Source organism: Phascolarctos cinereus, unplaced genomic scaffold (genome assembly GCF_003287225.1).
Source record: "Phascolarctos cinereus isolate Bilbo 61053 unplaced genomic scaffold, phaCin_HiC Scaffold_4;HRSCAF=312, whole genome shotgun sequence".
NCBI lineage: Eukaryota > Metazoa > Chordata > Mammalia > Diprotodontia > Phascolarctidae > Phascolarctos > Phascolarctos cinereus.
Window position 1 is genome coordinate 67050556 of NW_027555847.1, and position 23584 is coordinate 67074139.

Here is a 23584-nt window from a genome sequence, read left to right on the forward strand (position 1 = left end):
TGTGTGATTTCTGTGGGCTGCATGTGCCACCCTGTATGGATGTATATGACATTTGAAATATGGTCGTTGCAGTAGCGGTATACAATAGCCTATATAATCTTTAAACCTAAGGAAAGGTGGTCTTTCAAGTATTAATTACCCGGAGAAGGAGTGTGATATCTTAGTTGTCCACCAAGGGGCACTGTATTCAAGCCACCAGCCAAGTGGTGGCCTCATTGTTTCTCTGGAGGGAATGTCTGATAGTTTCCCACATCACAAAATCCATGCTAGCAGAATTCTGAACATAGAAGGGGGGATAATAAAATATTGCTCAGGGTTATTTATAAAAGAGGGAAATCTCTGCTCACATCACCCTGTATCTGGGCTTTTCTTCCTTTGTCTCACGATCCCACTTTTTAAAAAGCTTTTACAGAGGGATGTTTACTTTTCAGATATTGCAGTGACAGGGGCACAAGTTCCCTTTCACCCCAACATTTCGGGACATATACAGTCTGCAAGGCACAGAAGGAAGTAGGGACCTGAAAAGCTAAGCAGAAACAATGGGGCACAGCTTCCCCAGGCCTTAATAATCTAAACCACAAAGAATGGGCCACCCACAAAGGAGGAAACTAAAAGGAGAGATTGAAAGAAAAAGTAAAAGGAAGACCATGGGCTCTTCCTTCCCTCCCCCAGTCCCCCAGATCCATAAACTCCTTCCTATACCACCTTAGTCTCTAAGTTGAGTGGGCTCAGATAATGCACATGCATAGCATTGGTCCCACCAAGTTCATATCCAGATGCAGCATTGCATCGCTGCTGGAGGAACCTTTGTGGTAGCTATGCCTGGGGCTAGGTCCTGAATGTCATTACTTGGGACCTCAAAGTTGAAGTAGCTGGTTGCAAACCCCCAAACAGAGTCAACTCCCTGGCCTACTGGCAGTTCACTCACCTGGCCTTTCAAAATTCATGAGGTCAGAGCCTCCAAGAGTCCAGGCCACTGTTTAAGGGCCACGTCTCTGCCCAAGGTCTCTCTCTTTATAGAGTGATCTCTCACCAGAATGTCTGCAGGCAGAAAGAGGACAAATCAAAGAGAATCTGACTGTACCCATTCACAGAACACAAGCAGTCCTACTGTAGCCACAAAGTTTATTAGGCAAGGGCCAGGTAGGTAAAGAAGTGCTCTACAAGCCAAACTGGATTTTATATTTGATTGGGGAGGTAATAGGGAGCCACTGGTGTTTACTGAATGAGAGCAGGTTGACATGATCTCACTGGGACCCCTAGATGAGATGGCACTAAAAACACTAAATTAATATTTAATTATGTGTACATATCTTGTTTTGCCTCTTCCTTCTTCAGTAGAATATAAACTCTTTGAGGGCAGAGACATTTTATTTTTGTTTTTGTATCCTGATAACATAGCATAGTGCCTTACACAAAGTACTGAAGAAATGGGGTAAGGGGGTATTGTTAGATATATAAATAATTTGAAAGATACAGTTTAAAATACTTAGGTTTGAGACCAGCCTTGACAATTAATAGATATTAGATATCTATTATATCTTAGATATCTAAGATATTAGAGTTTTATGGGATCTTAGAAATTATCGATTCAAACCTCATCATTTTACAGATGAGAACTAAGATTCAGAATGTCATATAATGACACAGTATTTGAATTGGAAGTGACCCCAATAGCCATATACTCAAACCCATACTCAAAGAGTCCCTGTCATACATACTCAAATGGTCATCCAGCCTGTACCCAAAGACTTCAGTCCATTCCACTTACTGATAACTAATTGTAAATAGTCATTTTTTTTCCTGGTTTTCAGCTGGAATTTTCCTCTGCCAATTCCATACACTGCTGTCTATTTTTTCCTGAGTGAACTAAAATAACACGTCTAATCCTCTCCTTCTTGATAACCCTTTAAAATTTAAAGTTTAAAAACTTGTGAAGTCACAAGTGACTTGCCCAAAGTCACACAAGGAACGGTAAATGCATGGTAAAGCAGGAATTGAAGCACGTGATATAGTGACAAGTACAACCGATTCAGAGTCAAAGCATCTGAGTTGAAAGCTCAGCTCTGTTATTTCCTACCTATATGATGTTGAGTGAATCACTGAACTCTTGTGAACCTGTTTCCTCAAATGAAGTCTCTAATGTCCCTTCCTACTCTAAATCCAAATCTAGTGCCATTTATGCTATACTACTGGATCTGTGATTCTGATCATATATAATCTCTTTGTTTTGTTTTAGAGGCAGTCGAGGTTAAGTGACTTGCCCAAGGTCACACAGCTAGTAAGAGGGTCTGAGGCTGGATTTGAACTCAGGTGCTCCTGACTCCAGAGCCAGTGCTCTATCCACTGTGCCACCTAGCTGCCCCCATACAATCTCTTTGAGTCTGTTTGCACATATGTAAAATGGGAATAATCCTTGTACCATCTATCTTGGAAGGTGGTGGTGAGGAAAGTGCTCTGTAAACATTTAAAGTACTTTTGAAATGTGAGTAGTTATTACTTCAATGGGTCTATGTGCTCATCCCAATTTGGATACTCCTGGCAATGTTGTGGATCTCAACCTATCTGCAGCTTCTCACTCTGTGTGTTTCTTGGCAGCATCCATCTATAAAATCTTCACATAAGTTCGATCCAACATGCCTGAAGCTTTCTTCTAGATTTTTTCATGGTTTGTGGGTGCCTGGGAAGCAGCTGGGGCTGTCCATCTGTCATTTGTTTCACTTGCAAGGTGGCCAGCTCACCTCCTCTTCGGATCATATATTGTGTTATCCCTCTAAGCCACTTGCATGTAAGTCACTGTTGGTAACTGGCTGCAACCTATTTATACCCTCCATGAGTCAAACATTTTCTTTTTTAAAAAGTTTTTTTTTTGAAATACATATTTTCTTGTTGCTTAAAAAAAAAAAAGACACATCATTCTAACTGCCCCAGAAAAGTCTCCTTTATAACAAAGAATCACAGGTAAGGAAGAGAAACCCATACTTAGAATCTGGACTCACCTGACAGCCTATGCCTCCTTCTGCATCTGTGTTCCACCACCTCTCACACCAGAGGGCAAAGGTCGCTCACTCCCTACATTGTGTTCCCCTTCCTTACTGGGATGTCATCTCCACTGGGGCATAACTGTCTTTTTGCCTTTGTATCCCCAGAACCTTAGAGTGTACTACAAGTAGTCAGCATTTAGTCAGGACTTTTTCATTTATTCAATCCCTCATTTCAAGTTTGATCATGCATTGTGTTCTAATTTGTTTCATTGCTGTATTTCTTTACATTTCTTATGGACGGAGAAGCTGTCCAGAGCCGGTTCGGGTTCCCCAGGTACATCTTGGGCCTGCCTATTTACGAGGGATGGGACTGAGGTCATTTTGATGAGCAGCTTCTCCCCACTCGATGGGGACCGTTTTCATGAGGTCAAGTTTCAGCCCTGCGCAAAGTGCCTCTTTAAAAGATTGTCGAGTCCCAGGCAAGCAGCGAACAAGAAGCCAGCCCATCCCAGCCCGAGCCAACCTATGGGTAGCGAGCACGGGATCTCCGCTGGCCACTCCTCTTCGGCCTAGCCAAGGGCGATCCGCGCCCCGCCTTCATAAACGGAAAGTTTCCAGGGGCAGCACTCTCATTGGCTAGCTGTGGCTCTCCCCGCAAGAGGCTGGTCGACGTGGAGCGGGTGCGGAAGCCACGCGTGCTACGTAGCAAGCACCTAGCTGCTTCCGAGGAGCGGGGCACTGTGTGTAGCTTTCGGTCTACGTCGCCGATCCCTGAGAAAGGTGGGGACAGTCTTCGTTTGGGGAAGACCGTCAGGGCGCCGGGGGATGCTGAGTGGGCCCCAGGCTAAGGGGCTGCCGTAGCCTCTGCAGTCTCCGCACACGCTCCCCCCGGTCCCTTAGGCTGTCCATCATCGGATATTCCCCACCCGGTTTGGGTTCAGTTACTTCAGCTCCTTGTGGTGGAAAGAGCACCTGGCTCCTCTTCCCTCCTCTGCCATTTAGCTCTTTAGAGACTCAGTTTCTTCATCTGTAAAAATGAAGGAGCAGGACTAGAGAGTGGAAAGAGTACTGGTGTTAAGTCAAGAGACTTAAGACAAGAGACGTCTGAGGCCAACTGCCTGTACGACTCTGGACCAGTCACTTTATCTTCCTGGGCCTCAGTTTCCTCACCTATAAAACGGGACGGTTGAAATCAGTGGCTTTTGAAGTCCCTTTCGATTGTACGAATGATCTCAAAAGCCCCCTTCCTACTTCTAATATAATGACATCGATAACGTATTGTATACCTCGATGTGTAGGCTCATTCTGTATACAAGGAGAAAGCCTTGTACAACCTTTGCATTACTTCAGAGACAATTTTTCATTAAAGAATTTATCTGACAGTACTTTTCTTGCCTCTCTGGCATATCAGAATATTGTTGTGCCATTGTGTTAGACTCTTCATGACCCCGTTTGGGGTTTTCTTGGGAAAGATACTGGAGTGGTTTGCCATTTCTATCTCCAGCTCATTTTATAGATGAGGAAATGAGGCAATCAGGGTTAAATGACTTGTCCAGGGTCACACAGCTATTTAGTATTTGAGGCCAGATTTGAACTCAAGGAGGAAGTGAAGCTAAAGTGCTAGGACTTTAGAATTTTGTGTGCACAGAGACCAAGTTTCCCCAGGAGTGGAAGCATTAGTTAGTTTTCCGAGAAACTGGTCTCAATGAGATTCCGTGCAAAATCTGCTTTGAAGCTTGTCCGTTGCAATTTGGACAGTTTAAGGCATGAGATACTAAGCAAGATTTTTAAAAATGATAGTACATGTACCATGATGTCCTATATTGCTGGGGGTTCTTGTGTTTTAGGATAAGCCAAAACTCAAAAACCATTCTGTAAGAGAAGAAATGGAGACAGCTTCAGGGGTAAAGACAGTGTGATGGTCTGTTATAGTAATGCCTCTTTCTCACTCTCTGGGCTGGTCAGCATAAATTGAACAAACATTGATTTAAGCACTTATGTGCCAAGAACCAGGATACAAAGAGGGCAGGGATGGGCTCTGGACCTCTGATTTCACCAGCATGGGAGATTTTGAAAAAAGAAACTTCCACTCTCAGTGCAGGTTGGTGCCTTCTCTACAATGTAAAAGTCTTCAAGAGTAGCCCGCTGGAGTGATGTGTAGTAGACCAAGTGGCTTGTCCAGAGACACATAGACAGTGTCAGAGGCTGGACGTGAAATGAGATATTCCTAGGTCCAAGCTCAGCTCTCTATCCATCATACCACTCTGCCTCCTTGTGGTTGTTGTTTGTCCTTCGTTCTCGAAGAGGAACATGAGATCAGGGAGGTGATGCCATGACGTGTAAGTGAATTGGATTTAAGTGAGGAGGGGCTGTGCAAGGTCACCAGTCTCACTCTCTCCTCTGGAGCCATCTGGGTCATGATCTTTCAAAAGTATGTGTAGAACAAAAGAAATTGCATCTAACTTGTAGTCTAGGGCCCTAGATTCTTATTCTGTTTTTTGCTGTTTGCTACTTGTGTGCCCTTGGGGAAGGCCCTTAAATTCCTTGGATCTCAGTTTCCTCTTGTGTAAAACCAAGGGGTTGTACTACAGCAGGTGCAAGGTCAATTCTAACCCTAAGTTGTGGAGTCTTGGACTTATGTTAACATATAAAGAGAAAGCCAAACTCAAAGGAAATGGACAGAGAAAAGAAGAGCATTAGTATCATAGAATGTCACAGTGAGAAGGACCCTGAGAAGTGACCAGTCCAACTCCTTTTTTTTACTGTTGAGAAAATTAAGGCCCGGAGATGGGCAGTGACTTGTTTCTCTTAACATGGCAGGAGAGGCCTCAGCCCAAAAGCAGGAACCCCTTGGGGAGGAATTCCCAGGGCGTTGGAGGATAGAGAGCAAGAGGTACAAAGAGGGTTAATGGCATTGGCTTGGACCAAAGGAACCTTGTATGATCAGCTGCTGGCCCAGTTAGAATGACTTATCTTGAAGCTTATCTGCAGACTTCATATGAAAAATGGCTTATCATACTTCTTCCTTTCTCAGTGCTTAGGGGATAGGGTGGAGGGAGGGAGAGAATTTGGAACTGAAAAATTAAAAAAGTTTAAAAAGAAAATAAAAGAAATGTATCTGCCAATTCAAACCTAAATCAACAAATCTTTTTTTTTTTAAACTAATGACTGCTCTACCACTACTTGTGGGTTTATTCTTTCTTGATAGATATAGGGGAGGAGAGTCTGAGGAATAAATATACTGGAGCTGGTTGCTTCAGGCAAGAGGGAGGATCTGTTCTCACACATATACCCTGCCATAACCTTTTTTTGTTTGTTTCTTAATGAAAAGCCTTGTTCTGGGCAGAACTGATCCCCTTTGTGTTCTTTAGGCCGTTAATAATAATAGAAAGTTAGACATGCAACGGACCTTCAAGATTGTGTAGTCCAACACCCTCCTTTTTAATAAATAAGGATACTGAGGTCCATTTGCTCAATAATAACTAACATTATGAGATGAACGTGTAGGCCTGTCAGCTTCTCTGTGATAATTTCTTCCTTTTCCTAGGCCTCCATTTCCTCACCTGTAAAATGAGACAGTTGGATGAGATGACCTCCAAGGCCCCCACCAGCTCTCCTCTGGTGATATTGTGATCTCACATTTCTGTGGTGCTTTCAGGTTTATAACGCATCCTCCTCACGGGAACCCTGGTTGTTTCCATGGGGTTACTGAAGCAAATACAACAGCCTTGTTCCTGATTCCCTAATAAATTATGGACTCTGGAGGCCCCTACTCTTATTCACAGGGGCAGGGTACCAGGTAGAGTCCTTAGAACACTTGATTTATAGATAAGATACCCAGGTTTTATTGACTATTCCAGACTAGCTGTGACCTTGGTGGCATCATGGATGAAGTATGGGGCTGGGAGTCGGGATAACCCAAGTTCAAATCTGGACTGAGACATTTACTAGTTGTGTGGACCTGGGCAAGTTACTTAACCACTGTTTGCCTCAGTTTCCTCTTCTGTAAAATAGTGATAATAATAGCAACTACCACCCAAGGTTGTTGTGAAGATCAAATGAGATACTAATTGTAAATACTTAGCCAGACACGTAGTAAGCATTATATAATTGTTAGCAATTATTGAGCAAATGACAACCTCTCTGGACCTCAGTTTCCTTATTTATAAAAAGGAGGGTGTTGAACTACACAATCTTGAAGGTCCTTTGCAGTTCTAACTTTATATTATTATTATTATTATTGTTATTTTTAGGCAATTGGGGTTAAGGACTTGCCCAGGGTCACACAGCTAGTGAATGTTAGGTCTGAGGCCGGATTTGAACTCAGGTCCTCCTGACTTCAGGGCCAGTGCTTTATTCACTGTGCCACCTAGCTGCCCCAACTTTCTTTTATTATTAACTGCCTAAAGACACAAAGGGGGTCAATTATTATTAGGGTTGTAGAAGTGATAGCTGTATGGACTCTAGTCCAACAGGATCCTGAGGTCCAGAGAGGAACAATTTACCTAGGGTCACATACGTCACATACAGTGAGTGGCAGAGCTAGGATTCATATCCTCTGGCCCCAAATCCAATTCTCTTTCCACTGTCTCATGATCCATGCTATTAATGATATCGATTAGAGAATTATCCATTTGACACCTAGAAGGACCTCAGAGGTCATCTGGTCCACTCCCCTCATTTTACAGTTGGGGAAACTGAGACTTAGAGGAGTTAAGTGACTTGCCCAGCATTACACAGTTTGTTAAGTGACAGAGTTGGAGTATCAAATTCCTGTCATCTGACCCCAAATTCAGGGCTTTTCCTCCAAGATCCACAGATCCTTTAACTTCGCCCTCTCAAAGAAAATAGCATAGTAGCAAGTGGCAGCTAGGTAGCTCAGTGGATAGAGAGCCAGGCCTGGAGTCAGGAAGACCTGAGTTCAAATTCAGCCTCAGACACTTAGCAAGCTGTGTGACCCTGGACAAGGGACTTAACCTCTGTTTGCCTTAATCCATTGGAGAAGGAAATAGCAAACCACTTCAGTGTGGTCTATGGGGTGTCTAAGAGTCAGACACACTGAATGGTTGAACAACAAAAAAAACAGTAGGCCCAAAGGGAAAAAGCATGTCACCTGAGAGTGACCATGCAGAAAAGTCAAGGTTTGTTTTTTTAATCCCTTTCATTTTTCATCTGAGTCATTGCAACCCAAGGCAGTATAGGTTTCCTGGGCAAAATTTCAGGTGCTGACTCAGGATTTATAAAAAGCTACAGTTATTCACTAACCAGTTTTAAGCTGAAATGAACTTAGTGTTATCTCAACAAAGTCCAAATGGACTCTCTGTGTTTGCCTGCCACCAGAACATCAGAATGAAAGCTCAGGCAGCCATTCAAATATTTGGAAATAGCCAGATGACTGCAGGACTTTTTTTTACTTGTATCCAGCTTTTTGACATTCAGGAGACCAGGAGGTGGCAACCTATTTGAAATGGCATGCCAGGCTTTCATGGACTTGGTTCCTTCTGGGAGATGGACTAGGGAAATGGTGGTGGTTGGGTAGAGTCAGCAGAAAGGATGCTGATGCAGCCTGTCATCAGCCCCCGGGCAGAGGCAGGCTTGGGAGCACCCCAGGAGGCCGAGGTGATGGGGGGTGGGGAATAGAAGGGGACAATGGCTCTTCTCCCCTGCTCTTAGCCAGATCCTGGAGCTGCCATTTAAAATGCAGATAGGGATGAGAAGGTTAACCCCCTTAGCTCTTCTGTCCTGTTAAATAGGGCTTATCAGGAACTTCAGAATTGAAGGGACCTCAGAAGGCTCTCTTATCCAACCCATGTGCCATAAGGAATCCCTCTGCCAACACCGGAGAAGCCACCATCCAGCTTTTGCTTGAAAAACTTTGATAAGGGGAGCCTACCACTGCCTTTTCGGTTTGAGAGAGCTCTAACCTTTAGAGCACCCAGAGCAGCTAGGTGGCGCAGTGGATAGTGGATAGAGTACCAGGCCTGGAGTCAGGAATACTCATCTCCCTGAGTTCAAATCTGACCTCAGACACTTACTAGCCGTGTGACCCTGGACGAGTCACTTAACTCTGTTTATTTCAGTTCCTCATCTGTCAAATGAGCTAGAGAAGGAAATGGCAAACCACTCTAGTATCTTTGCCAAGAAAACCACAAATGGGATCACAAAGCGTCGGACATGACTAAAACAACTGAATAATAAGAAATCTTTAGAAGGAGGCAGCTTAGTAGCTCGGTTGATAACATGCTGGGCCTGCAGTCAGGAAGACCTGAGTTCTAATCTGGCCTCGGATACTTACTAGCAGTGTGACCCTGGGCAAGTCACTTAACCTCTGTTTGCCTTAATCCTCTGGACAAGGAAATGGCCAACCACCCTGGTATCTATGCCAAGAGATGCCTGTGGACAGTATGGTCCACAGCATCTCAAAAAGTTGGACATGATTGAACAACAGTTTTTAGAAGGTGATTCTTTACATCAATCCTAAACCTACCTTCTGGGAGCCTTCATCTGCTTGCTGTGATATCTCTCCTTAGCAAACCCCCCAAAAGTCTAATCCTTCTTCCCTATGACAGACTTTTAGGTACTCAGCTAGAGTTTTTCATTGCTCCCCTCACTGAACACCAAAGGTTAACTTTTCAACCACTCTTCTGATTTGTCTAGTCAGGATCTTTTTTTTTTTTTTTGGCTAGGCAATGAGATTAAGTGACTTGCCCAGGGTCACACAGCTAGTAAGTGTTATGTGTCTGAGGCTGGCTTTAAATTCAGGTCCTCCTGAATCCAAGGCTGGTGCTCTATCCACTGCGCCACCTAGCTGCCCCTAGTCAGGATCTTAAAATACAAGTTTGTCACGTGCCTGGAGTTGGATGGGGGTGGAAACCTTGTTGGATACCTTTCATTATACCTGAGACAAGAGCATTAAATAAAACAAGAAGACTTCAGAAAGGAAGTAATTTTGGGAGGTTGCTGGCTAAGGTATAGAGGCACAGATTTTGTCTATGACATATTGTCTCTGTCTCTTTCCATGACTGTCAGAGGAGCTGCTAAGAATCAGTTGAACCAGCCCCTTCAACTCAGAAGGGACCTTTGAGATGACCTGGTCCAGCTTCCTCATTCTCCAAGGACGAAACTTGGTTCTAGGGAAGTGAAAATACTTGATCCAAGCTCCCGTAGTCGGGAGGTGGAAGAAGAGGGGGCCCCCCAAATCTAGCTTTTCTGACTCCTAAGCCTTCATGCTTTCCTCTAATCTTAGACACACATGGCTTAACTTCCAGGCCTCTGTTGTAAATACAGCCACTGCTGGACCCTGAAGCTCTAGGCAGAAGGTTTGTTTGCTCAGTTAATCTTTGAGGATTTTTCACAATAGAGTTCTTTGCTCACATTTTATCCTGTCCTGGAGAGGAATGTGAAATTGGATTGGGTAGGGGAAGGGAGAATGTAACAGCAGGTACAAGTGATAAGACAGAGAGGTGTGATGGCGGGAACCAGGTGTGGGTACATGGGAAACAATGTCCTTGGCCCATCCACTGCCATCTTGAAGTGTCTCCTTTATTGCCACTCTATGTAATCAGCTCTGTTTTAAAATTTTATTCTCTAACCTTCCCCCTCACGTCCTGGAAGAGTCCCACAACTTTAGTTTTAGGGGTTTCTAAAGATGTTTGGGTGGATGGAATAAGCATTTCTCAAGTGCTTAACTCTATCCTTGGTTAACCAGTCAACCATGCCCACTCTGTTCCCAGCCCTGTGCTCAGGGTGGTAGAAAAAGCAAGATATGGTTCCAAGGAAGGGTCCTATGTGCCAGGTATTATGTGAAGCACTCTCCAGATATCACATTTGATCTTCACAAGAAGCGTAAGAGGTAGGTGCTATTATTATCCCATTTTACAGTTGAGGAAACTGAGGCAAACAAATTGTTGTTCAGTACTTTCAGTCATGTCCCACTCTTTACGACCCCTTTTTAGGAGTCTCTTTTTTTTCTTTTTTCTTGTTTTAGGCCATTGGGATTAAGTGACTTGTCCAGGGTCACACAGCTAGTAAGTGTGAAGTGTTTGGTTTGAGGCTGGATTTGAACTCAGGTCCTCCTGACTTCAGGGCTGGTGCTTTATCCGCTGTGCCACCTAGCTGCCCAAAACCTTTTTTTTTTTTTGAGACAGTGTTAAGTGACTTGTTCAAGGTCATTCATTGGGAGTTCCTTGACAAAGAAACCAGAGTGATTTGCCATTTCCTTCTCTAGCTCGTTTCACAGATGAGGAAACTGAGGCAAGCAGGATTAAGTGACTTGCTCAGGGTCCTATAGCTAATGAGTATCTGAGGCTGAATTTGAACTCAGGCTTTTTCAGCTTTAGGCCCAGTGTTCTATCCACGGTGCCATCTCACTGCCTCTGACTTTGTAAGTTAAGAAATGCTTTAAGTTAAAAAGCTTATTAATTTGGACTTTTGTTATCATCTTGTCTTTTATTACATTTCTTCTTTTCTTTCTTCAGCTCTCAGAAGGAAGAACCACAAATGAGTGCAAAGGGGAGGTTTGGGGTTTTTTTAAAGAACTTTTAAAAGTTGTTTTTTAATGTAGTATAACTGCATTTCCTTTCTCCAACTTCCTTTTCTGCTTGACCTCCGCCCCTCATCGTTTTCACCAGCTGTACCATATGCCAGTCTTTCCCTTCACTCCCCCTCCCCTTCTGTGGTCTGTATCGCTTTATCACATGAGAAAGAAAAAAATCTCCTGTTTTCCATCCTCCCAAAGTTTATCTGTTCCTGTCTAGCTTCATTTATCTACGGCAGCCATACCCAGAGTTACCTCTTCTGAGGGAAGCAGCTGTTTGGGGCTTTTTTGGGGGGAAGTTTTTGTGCCCATTACAACAGCCTTTATTTTTCTACTTTGTCTTCTCAGACTCTGCTGCTCAATCCCAGCCTTCAGCGACGTAGCCCAGCACAGTCCTGATGACTTCGTCTAAGACCCAGGTAAGCCCGTGAGCATGCCCAGGCTCAAGGGAAATGTCCTTTCTTGTTGGTGGGGTGCCAGCGAAATGGTATCTGAGAACTTTTCCTCCTCTGTTACCGTTCTCTCTGTCTTTTGACAGGGCTTAACCTTCTCTTCTGATGTGTCCTTGTTTTCAGAAATAACCCTTCTTTCCCCCACTTTAATGCTAACCTGAGAGGCACCATGGGATAGTGGGTAGAAAACTGGTCTGACAATTCCGAAGGACTTAGGATGAAAAGTGCTATCCATCTCCAGAGAAAGAACTGATGGAGTCTGAATGCAGATTGAAGCAAACATTTTTAGTTTATTTTTCTTGTTTTTTTGGGGGGGGAGGGGGTATGTTTTTCTTTCACAACAGACTGATACGGAAATATGTTTTGCATGACTGCCCATGTATAACGTGTATTAAATTTCTTGCCTTCTCAGTGATGGGGGAGGGAGAGGATTTGCAACTCAAATTTTTAAAAAATGAATAGTAAAAATTGTTTTTACATGTATTGGGAAAAAATAAAATATTAAATAAAAAGAAAAAAAAAAGGAAGCTGATCTGAAAGTCAGGAAGACCCAAGTTCAGGATCTACCTCTGATACATACTAGCTGTGTGACCCTGTACAAGTCATTTAACCTTTTAGGGCCCTAGCGCTCTGAGATTACAAATTGCAGAGGAGGCGCCAGCCTGTGTTGGTGCAGGGAGTTTCATCATCTGGGAATTTCTTATGCCAGTGAAATCACAGGTTCAGTCCCAAGTCTCCATCCTTGGTTAACCAGTCAACCATCCTGATTTCTTACCTATTTTGTGCCTAGCAATGTGCTCAGGACCATGGAAAAGGCAAGACATGGTTCCTAGCAGGGCCCAACCCTAGGATAAGTGTGAAGTATGTCTTGCAACTCCTGCTAATCTCCCTTTTCAAGCTCCTTCTGCCTTGTACCATTCACTCACCAGCTTCAGATAGATCTGATGTACTTCTCTTCCCTCCCCCTGCCCCCCTGGCCCACCTTGCTTCTTGTTTTGAGATCAGTTACTTACACCTTAGTGCGAATCAGTCACTGGCATTTACACCTTAGCTCCAGCTGGGAAATAAAAGACTTGTTATCCCCCCCCCTCCCCCGCAAAGGAGGTAGAGGAATCAGGTTTAGGGAAGGAAGGACCTTCCTAAGCTTTTTACACTTTGCCCCCTAAGTTTGGCCCTGTCCCTGCCTGCTTTGTTTAGGACTGTCAAGAAATAGAAACATACTAGTGAGATTCTGCATGTTTGAAAGGGAGTAAGTTTGTCAGGAGGGAAGCTTTGCCAAACCACATTGCGTTGAGGCCCAGTGAGTCACTGCTTTTCAAGTCACTGTTAAAGAAGGCACTGTTGAGTTTGATGACAGGAGGGCCCTTTCCTCTTCATCCTTTCTTAAAAATGCTAGTAAAAGCCATAGAAGTTGTCACTCACAGTATTTTCACTTCTTCAACATTCTAATTGTGAGTTTTGCTATTATTTTGATTCAGTCTCTTCCCCTTAAAATCCTCCCTTAAAATAGGAAGCACAGCTAAACAAAATAAATTGACGCATTGATAGCATTTGACAGCATATGCCTCATTCCTCAATTAACATAATACGTTGCCCATAGAAAGTACTTAATAGATATCTATTGAAGAAATGAGTGAATGACATAATTTAGTCCACTACTGATACTATAAGCTACAGATAAATTGCTGATGTGTATTATTAGAGGGAGTTTCCATACTGGAACTTCCCTACGTCAATAAAATAACAGATTTGGGGGGTTTGTGTGTGTGTGTGTGTGTGTGTGTATGCCCATATATGTACAGCTATTTCTTGATTAATACAAACAATGAATGAAACAATGAAACATAATGAAGTTATAATTATGTCAGATATGGGAATTGATTCCAGGAAGACGTGTGATGAAGCCCATTTGAATGGCTTCCAAGAGCCAATTGTTAAATTTCCAGTGTGAGCATTTACACTTTGGACATCAGCAAATGTGACATATTAGGGCTTGGTTTATTGTTTTGTTGATTGTTGAGACTTAAGAAAGTAATGGAGAAAATTTTAATAATGCAAATGAAACTTAAAAGTCTCTGGTTGGCACTTTTTTTTTCTTCAGGGAGCTAGTTATTAAACATTTACTAGCATACTCCAAGTTCCAGTCCAGTGGAAATAGGCTATGTGTATCCTGGTAGTCCTTGTTTGTATTGAGGAATCATTTAATGTATCCACACTATTTGGGACCTAGGATATGGCATATGATATTAGCCCACGTATTCTAACACCAAACCCGATGTTATTTCCACTATACTGTGCTGTGTGATAAGTGTGTAGCCTAAATGCTGCCTCCTCCCTGCTCTCCTCAGACAGAAATAATTTCTCCCAGAACCCCTTTAGGGTTGCTTTTTTCCCTCTCTTATTTGTACTTTCATGTTCTGTATTCTGTTATGGTTCTATGCATGATATTATATATAGTGAAAAGACCACTGGGTTAGGTCAAGACACTGGAGTCCCTGTCTCTGCCCTTCCACTGATTAGCTGTATTACTTTAAGCAGGTCACTCACCTTCTCTGCGCCAAAATGTCTTTCTTTATCTATAAAATTAAGGGAGTCAGAGTACAGAACATTTATGGCCTTATCTAGCTGAGAATTATTATTATTTTTATCACTTCCAAAATTATTATATACCATTAGTAATATCCCTGTGATTCCTATGGTGTCTGTATGCTAGGCTGAAAGTCCCATAAGGGCAGAGACCATGTACTTTACTTCTATTTTTCTACCCCGTAACACTTAGCATGATACTTTAATTGTAGAAGGCATTCAATAGATAGCTATTGAATGAAAGAATAAATTACAAAGTATGAGGTAGAGTAGTAGAAAAGAGCTTGGGATTTGAAGTCAGAGTACCAGGGTTCAGCTCCTGGCTTTTCCCTTTATTAGCCGTGTGACCTTGGGCAAGTCACTTTTCCTCTCTCCCCTCAGTTTCCTCACCTGTAAAATCAAGAGTGTTGGATTCTGTGATCTCTAGGGCCCCCTCTCTTTAAGTTCTCTGAATGAATGAGGCCTGACCAAGTGCTAAGAATTGCGTTAACTCCGGTCTTCTTAATGGTGGTCTGTGAAAGGATGACTTCCTAATATTACTTCCTTTTGTAACAATTACTGTAAGATCTCATTTTGAAAGATACTCCTATATGTGAATGAGTTCCCTCCTACCCTGAAATCCATGGGTTTCAGAACACTTCTAAAATCCACCTCGTGGCGAACATTATCATCTTTATTTCATTGCTAAAAACCAAACTAACCCTTCCCCCACCCCCCCACCCCCCTGCAAAACAAACCAGGAGATAACCATGTTTGCACTGCCAGCCTCACTAGGCTATTTGAAGAAAATACTTTGTAAATTACAAAGGTTTACATGATAATAATAATGATGATGATAGTCTTTTTAAAGGAAAGAGTAAGATGTGATCAAATAATATACAAGGCGGGATTGGTTACCAATAGGTTATCAAGCCAGGCTGGTCACATCCTGGACAGGAGGGGCTTCAAATATCCATTTGTGCTCACGGTTTGTGTACTTTATACAAAATGCCAGGTAGGCACCGTGGGGAAGGTTAACAAAGAAGTATTTGTCCTCCTCCTCGGAGAGCTTACACTCTAGAATCTAGAATGTGGCCTCTGTCCAGGTTTGCCCTCTGATCCATAATCCTGTTTGGGGGGAGGGGGGAGTTCTTGGTCACAGAAAGACAAGGAAGAATCCGTGTGCTAAGCACCCTTTCCACAGATTTCTGCAATCTTCTCTTTACCCAAACCAACCCTGAATTTTGGGGGGAGACTTTAATGGGAAGTTGGGCTATCTCCACTTTTATTCTGGGCATTCCTTCAAGAATACTTCTTTGGGATCTTACCATATACAAGGCATCACCCTGTGTTTACAGTCATGTTGGTCCCAATGTTCTTTCTCCCATGTTTTAAACAAATTTGTTAAATAGCCACATATGCAGTGTGGTATGGGGAAAGATTGCTGGAGTTGGAATCTAGGATAACTGGGTTTAAGGCCCAGTGCTGATACTTATTAATTTGAGACCTTGGGCAAATGACTTAAATTCTTTGTGCCTCAGTTTCCTCATCTTTGAGGTAGAGGTGATAATCCTTGCACTAAGACATGCTTCTTGGGAGCAGTGTGAGAAAAGTACCTTTTCCCCCCTCCTTAATTTAGCGAGTTCTGAATTTAACAAACACCAAATCAAATGAACATTTCCATATACAAAGTTCAACAGGAACCAGGAATCTGTTATCTATAGCTTGCTTTTCCTTTTGAGTATTCATTGTATTCAGCATGTGACCTTCAAAGCTGTCCTGCTTGCCTGCTTTTCCCTCTGGACTGAGGAAAGCCCTTTGTCAGTGCTATAGAAATGGCAGTCACTTCAAACCAAAGCAAGCCAAACCAGAAGAATAGTCTGCACCAGCGGTATCAAACACACAGCTGCCCCTGGCCCTCAGCACCCTCCTTTTGATTCAAATATAACTGGGAAATATTGAAGAAAATAAATAAAAATACAACTGAATATAGATAATGTTAATATGTGATCTTCTAAGTCAATATGCAGCCTGCAAGGATCCTTATATACAATTTCCTATTTCTATTTAAATTTGACATCATTGGTTTATAATACATAATGGTTATAATAATGGAAAGGAAAATAGTGCTAAAAGAGATCAGACTTCAGACCAATAAAAAAAAAAAGACTAATCTCGACTCCAGTAGTAAAATAATACCCCATAGTATTACATAATAGTAAACATAGTAAAACATACCTCTTACCTTCCTATATCTATCTATCTATATGTATGTATGTATGTATGTATGTATCTATCTATCTATCTATCTATCTATCTATCTATCTATCTATCTATCTATATGTATATGTATATGTGTGTGTGTGTGTGTGTTCACACATGTATGTGCATGGGTTTAAGATTTTCCGGAAAAGAGAGTAAAATTGTAAGAGCCAGGCATAGGGAAGACAAGTTAGGTTGCTGTTAGAGAAATCCAGTTATGGGGTCATGTGAGCCAGGATTGGTGAAGAGGTAGGGAAACGGAAGAGAAAGACTACAAGCAACCTTTGACTTAGAGAAGGAGGAGTAATAAATCAGTCAAAGGAGACTCCAAGATTGAGGGCTTGCGTGTAAAGCAAGGAAACTGGTTCTTTGATCTGTGGAATTTCAGGAGATAGGAATGTACTCACATGGAGGCATGTGTCAGATAGAGATGGAGGAATGGAACTCTGCTGTGGGTATAGCAACATAGAAATAGATGCTGTTTGATGGGATCATTCCCTTAGATGGGAAAACATCATAGAGGGGATAGTTAACAACAAGACAATGAATGAACTCTCTGAGAGGAGGGAGATGTGTGTGTGTGTGTGTGTGTGTGTATTTATACATCTGTGTGTGTTTATATGCCCATATATACCCTTAGGTATATAGAAACATATATACCTAAAATGTTATTAATTTTGGGGTTCAGTAAGACTCAGTTCTTGGTTCCCTGCATACACAGCTGCACATACATGCGTATCTATAAGACACATGTATATATACATACAGGCTTATAGATATCTAGATATGCATATATTAACACATGTATGTGTGTACACACATATATATGCATGTGAACATGGAGATATCTACATGTATGAATGTACACCCATACACATGTCTATGTAGATATGCATGTATATGCAGTTATATATGCAGGAGATCAAGGACTGAGTCTTATAGAACCCCAATATTTATAGCATGTTTTAGCCAGCTAAAAGAAACTATGGTATTTGGCCCTGAGAAGGCTGAAAAAGTGTGAGAAAGAGGTCTTAGATTTGCAGTAAGGAGGCCGTTGCTGACATTGGAGACACTAGAGAATGTGATTGTATAGCAGCCTGATGTCAAGTGGTTAAGGAGGAAGTGGGTGGGGAAGAGACGGAGGTGGGAGTTAGCAACCATTCACCCATTTAATCCAAGACAGTAATTTGGAAGCACTGGGTATTGCAGAGGTGGACAGGCGTGACTGCCAGTCCAGGGCAGGAGGAGGTCTCAGACAAGTGATGGCATGAACGTACTGAGGGAAAAGGGTGAGAAGTGCCAGGGAGAGGCTGTGGGCAGAGTGTCAGATCACAGAATCCCAGAACACCCAACTTGGATGGGACCTCCAAGGGCATCTATTACAACTCTACCTAACCCAGATTCCCCTCGACTTATCCTGGGCAAGGAATCAGCATGTCTTTGAAGCCTTTCCACATTCTCTTCAGGAACGTAGCCACTTCTACTTTTTGACAGATCTGAATGTTAGAAAGTTTTTGTTTATTCCAAACTAAAATTTGCCACTTTCTGCCTTCCACTGGTTATTCCCAGTTCTGCTATTAGGGAACAGGCAGACCAGGTCTACCCTCTCTCCGTGTTACAGCACGTAAAATAATGGAAGGTGACTGAGGCAGTGAAATGAATGGTGGATTTGGATTCCAAGACCTGGATTCCAAATTTGGCCCTGCCGCTAATGGCTGTGCAATTAAACAAGTTCCTCAACTTCTTGGGCCTTGCTTTCCTCATCTTTGAAGTGAGGGAGTAGGTCTCATGGTCTCCCATCAAGATCCCTTGCACTTCGGCATCTGTGATCTGTATGGTCTGTTATCTGTGATTAGAGGAAATGATTGATGTATCACTGTGACAATGAGTTATCAAGTTTCCTCTCTGTGTTTTCTTCTTCAAGTTAAATAGACCCAGTAGAGCACTGAGCTTGGAATCAGAGAGACTCATCTTCCTGAATTACAATCTGGCCTCTGACACGTAGTAGCTGTGTGACCCTGGGCAAGTCACTTAACCCTGTTTGCCTCAGTTTCCTTATCTGTAAAATAAGCTGGGGAAGGAAATGCAAACCACTCTAGTGTCTTTGCCAAGAAAAAGTAGTCATGAAGAATTGGTCACAACTGAAATAACTGACAATAACAAACCTTGTGTCACTTTTTATGTGGTATGAACTCAGTGTCCTTCCTTCCCCTTCCTGGTTGTTCTTTTCCAGACACTCTCTGGCTTGTGATGATGATAATGATGATGATAACTTGCATTTATATAGCACCTTAACTTTTTAAAAGCACTTTACAAGTATTGGCTCATTTGATCCTCATAACAGCCCTGGGAGGTAGAGTGCTATCATTACCTCCAATTTATAGTTGAGAAAACTGAGGCATAGTGGCTTGCCCAGGGTCACACAGCCAGTACGTGTCTGATGCAGAATTTCAGTTCAGGTCTTCCTGATTCTAGGACCAATGCAGCAACCACTGTACCAGCAAGCTGCTTATGAATGTCCTTCCTAAAATATAGCTCCAAGGATTGATGTAATACTACCCATGTACTGGTCAAGGTAGAGTGCAATAGGACCATCACCTCCCTACTTCTGGACATTGTGCCTTTCTGAGCATGGTCCGATGTCATGTTAGCTCTGATCTGCCCTATTGCATCGTTAACACATACTGGAGCTAGTCGTTCACTGGACCCCAAGATCTTTTTCAGATAAACCATTGTCTCACTCTTCTTCCCCATCTTGTATTAGCGAGGATAATTTTTGGAATTCAATTATAAGACTTTGTACCTTTCTGATTTCACTTTCATCTGATAAGTTTGGTTGATTTGTCCAGTCTTTTGAGATCTTTTTGAAGCCTGATTCTTTGATCCAGTATGTTAGTAAACCCTTCCAGCTTTGTGTCAAATGCATATTTCAGTGTGCCATTGATGCCTGTTTATAGCAAAGATCCAAGCTCAGGCTATTTAACTACTCCCAAATGCACGTAATTCTGGTATTAACTATCCCACATCTCTTTATATTTTGAAGAGATTACCATGGAATAAGTTGTTAGGTGCTTTGCCAGAAACAAAGCATTCCCCTGATATGTCCAGAGACTTTGTCAAAAAAAAAAAAAGGAAAGAAAAGGGGGAAAAAGGCAAAAAAGAAAAAAAAAGTATTGTTTGTCTGTTCTTAATGAAGCCATGCTGGTCCTTGGTGACTGATCACTACTTCCTTTTCCAAATGTCCGCTGAACATTTCTTAAATCGTAGATTTACAGCTGGACCATAGAAGCCATTGAGTCTGATCTCCTCATTTTCATATGAGGAAACTGAGCCCAGAGAAGATTAAGTGACTTAGTCACATAGCCACCCAGCGTTTAAAAATCAGAGGTTCTCAATCTAGTAGACTAAGAAAGACAGCACATTTGTGTTACTGTAGTTCCATGAGGCTTCACGATTTACAAAGGACTTCCTCACAGTTATGCTGAGAGGGAAGGAATGCAGGTATTGTAAGGCCTATTTCACAGTGAGGCCCGGAGAAACTAAAGAAAAGACTTGTCCAAGACCTCCCGGCTGCTGACTCAGAGCTGGAACTCAGTTTCAAGCTTTCTGACTCCTGGCCCAGGATCTTTGCCCAAGTCTCAGATTTCCATTTGTTTACAAAATAGTCATGCCAGAGGACTTCCACTTCCATGGCCTCTTTTGAAATGAAGGAAAGCTCTACACATAGTTATTCTCTAGAGCACAGTAGTGAGAAAAATGAGTATTTAGTTCCAAAGAGAGAAAAGTGGATTTGATGGAAGAGGGAAAAAGTAGGAGTGCAGTAAGATACTTGACTTATATGATGCGTTTGGGATTTATCTATTTCTCTGACCACGTCTATAGCCACAGGCTGGATTAGGTTCATGAAATAGCTATCCATCCTGAAACAAAGACATCATGCACTTTTTATCCTCAGAATATATGAAATGTAAATGGTCAGGAGACCAGCAGAGGGCACAGTTACGCCAACCTTTGCATTCTCTGCTTTCCAATCTTCAGAGTGGCTGATGTTTCAAAAATAAAAACAACGGATAGGTTTGGTTTTGTTTTTTAAATCCAGCTTTTTTTTTTTCCTTTGAAAAACTAAAACAGTAACGTCTGAACTCAAACAGTTATTCTGAAATCCTGTGCTACGTCAAAGAGGAGATGCTATCCCTGATGTTGGAGGCGGTGTGTTGTAGTAAGAAGGCACACTGACCCTTTGAAACATCGACCCCCTTTGACCCTTGCTACCTTGGGGACTTTGGGCAAGTTACTTAATCTTCCTGTGCCTCAGTTGTCTTATCTGAAAAATGTGGGGGTTGGATTAAATGGCATCTGAGGTCTCTTTTAGCTTTAAAATCTGTGATTCAAAAGGGGAAAGCCTCAAGAAAATGGAAGAAGAATGAAGAGGTGAGATGATCTCTCACTTTTGGCATGATTCAGGTCACAGAGTGGTGGAGTCAAAGTTCTAACTTTTTTCAAGGAAAAAGGAAAAGTTGAGTTCCAAGCAAATATTTTAAAAATAAATTTAATTTTTTAAATGAACCAAAATTATTTTTTTTCCTACTGCCCCTTCACCTTTTGAAGGGGAAAAAAACACCAACATCAACAAAACTCTTATAATAAATATACTTATTCAAGCAAAACAAAATTCCTACATCAGCCTTGTCCAGAAAAATATGTCTATCTCCAGAGTCCATCTCCTCTCTATCAGAGGGCCATTTCCAGTCCTGATCTATATCTGGCCACTGGACCCAGATGACTCTAGAGGAGAAAGTGAGGCTGGTGACTTTGCACAGCCCTCCCTCACTTAAATTCAACTCACATGCATGTCATGGCATCACCTTCCTCTGAAAATGAGGGATCCTCTGAGAATGAGGGAGGTGGTATGCTTCATCGTGAGTTCTCTGGGATATTGGCTGGTCATTGCATTGATCAGAGGTTTTGAGTTTTTCAGAATTGTCTTTATGGTAGTGGAATTATTGTATAAATTGTTCTCCTTTCCAAGCATTTAAAAAAATGATACTTTATTTTTTCCAGTTACATGTAAAAACTATTTTAACATTCATTCTTAAAAAAATTTGAGTTTCAAATTCTCTCCCTTCCTCTCTTCCCTTGCCCCTCTCTATGATGTCAAGCAGTTTGATATAGGTTATACATGTCAAGTATATTTCTTAAATGAGAAATCAGTACATTTTGTGTCTGTGGAATCTTTCAGAAGAACTATTGGTAAACACTTAGAGTTTTCAAGATGCCTCTTTGGTGAGATATTTTTTCTTAAAAATCATTGGACTCAAGTGATCAAGCAGCTAAGAGAGCCCAGTTGGAATTTCACTTCTGTCAATTGCTGGCTGTCTGGTCTTGGTGATAAATTACTTAATCTTTCTGAGTCTTAGTTTTCTCCTTTGTTAAAATGGGTTGCGGGAAAGCTAACTATTGGCCTGACCTACCTCCCAGGACAGTTTTGACAGTCAAGTGAAATATAAAAGTGCTTTGTAATGAATAAACCTATACATGAAAAGGAGATGGCATTTAGTCAAGACTGCTATACTCAAGGCAGTACATTGGATAGCTTAGAAATGGAGAACTGAAAGTATCCAGATTTCCTTATTGTCCAGTATATAGTAAAAGCTATGTCTCCTTAGGGAATGGACAAGAGTCTCCCAGTTTGAAAAGACATGGATGAGTTGTGATTTGGAGGGAATGGCCCCATTAATGAGATCATGGATCCATGAAAGTAAGATCATATCGCTAGGTGGCACAGTGGATATGCTGGATCTGGAGTCGGGAAGACCTGAGTTCAAATCAGGTCTCAGTCACTTACTAGTTGAGTGACCCTGAGCAAGTCACTTAACAATGTCTGCCTTAGTTGCCTCATCTGTAAATTGGGAATAATAATAAAACCTCTCTTCTAGGACTGTTAGGAGGATAAAATGAGATAATACTTGTAAAGCTCTTGGAAAATCTTGACAATCACACAGCTAGCAAGTGACGGAAGTAAAATTCCCACCAGGATCTCTTATCTCCTTGATAACTAATAACTAATAGTTATTGTTATTATTATTGTTGTTATATGGCCCTGTACACTGAAGTATACCCAAAACACCAGTGGATGTAACATCAAGTCTAGAAGTTTTTGTGATTTCCAGCTCTTAATTATTAGAAATTTTTAAAAGGGTTTTTTTTTGGGGGGGGATAGTATTGCTAATATACTTTCATTCATTTTGCATGAACCTATACTTTTATTCACTTTAGTAAACTGGAAATTCAGACTTTTTTCTCCCCCTCCCACACAACACCCCCCCCCAAGTTCATTGTCCCTTTGCAGTGTTTATATGGAATTAGCCACAGTAAACCCAGAGAGACCTACTTTTCTGTAGGAGGGTTTGTCATACCCGATTTCCTCTTAGTTTCTCCTTCTGTCGTCCAGTCTCATATGTGACAGTCCATCTTTTGTATTCATGCCTTTGTCCTGGCTGTACCCTGTGCCCAGCATGCTCTCCTCCTTCATGTCCCCCTCTTAGAACCTCCCGCTTCTGTCCACTCAGCTCAAGTGCCACATTCTTCAGGGGGTGTTTCTGGGCGTGGCCAGCTCCTGGTGCCTTCCTCTCCAAGGTTACCTCGAATCTACTTTGATTAGAGCCTGTATAGACCTAATATTGAAAGCATATTAGGATGTAAGCTCCTCCAGGACAAAGATGGTTTTTATTTTTCTTTATATCCTCTGAGCTTAACAAAGTGCGTAGTGCATAATTACCACTTGA

The 23584-nt window shown here is 42.0% G+C and overlaps 1 protein-coding gene across 2 annotated transcripts in view; it reads left to right on the forward strand.

Annotated features, from left to right (window-relative positions):
- Window positions 1–3651: 3651 nt before the first annotated feature.
- The window catches only part of BLVRA (biliverdin reductase A), a 42695-nt gene continuing 22762 nt past the window's right edge, over window positions 3652–23584 (forward strand). Inside the window, exons 1-2 of one of the 2 annotated variants that reach the window (XM_020981278.2) lie at window positions 3652–3764; window positions 11869–11939. In XM_020981278.2, the coding sequence (XP_020836937.1) occupies window positions 11919–11939 (21 nt within the window). In that variant the 5' untranslated portion in view covers window positions 3652–3764; window positions 11869–11918. Of the gene's footprint in view, window positions 3765–11556; window positions 11662–11868; window positions 11940–23584 lie in introns of those variants that run through there. The other variant, XM_020981279.2, reaches the window with a different exon arrangement.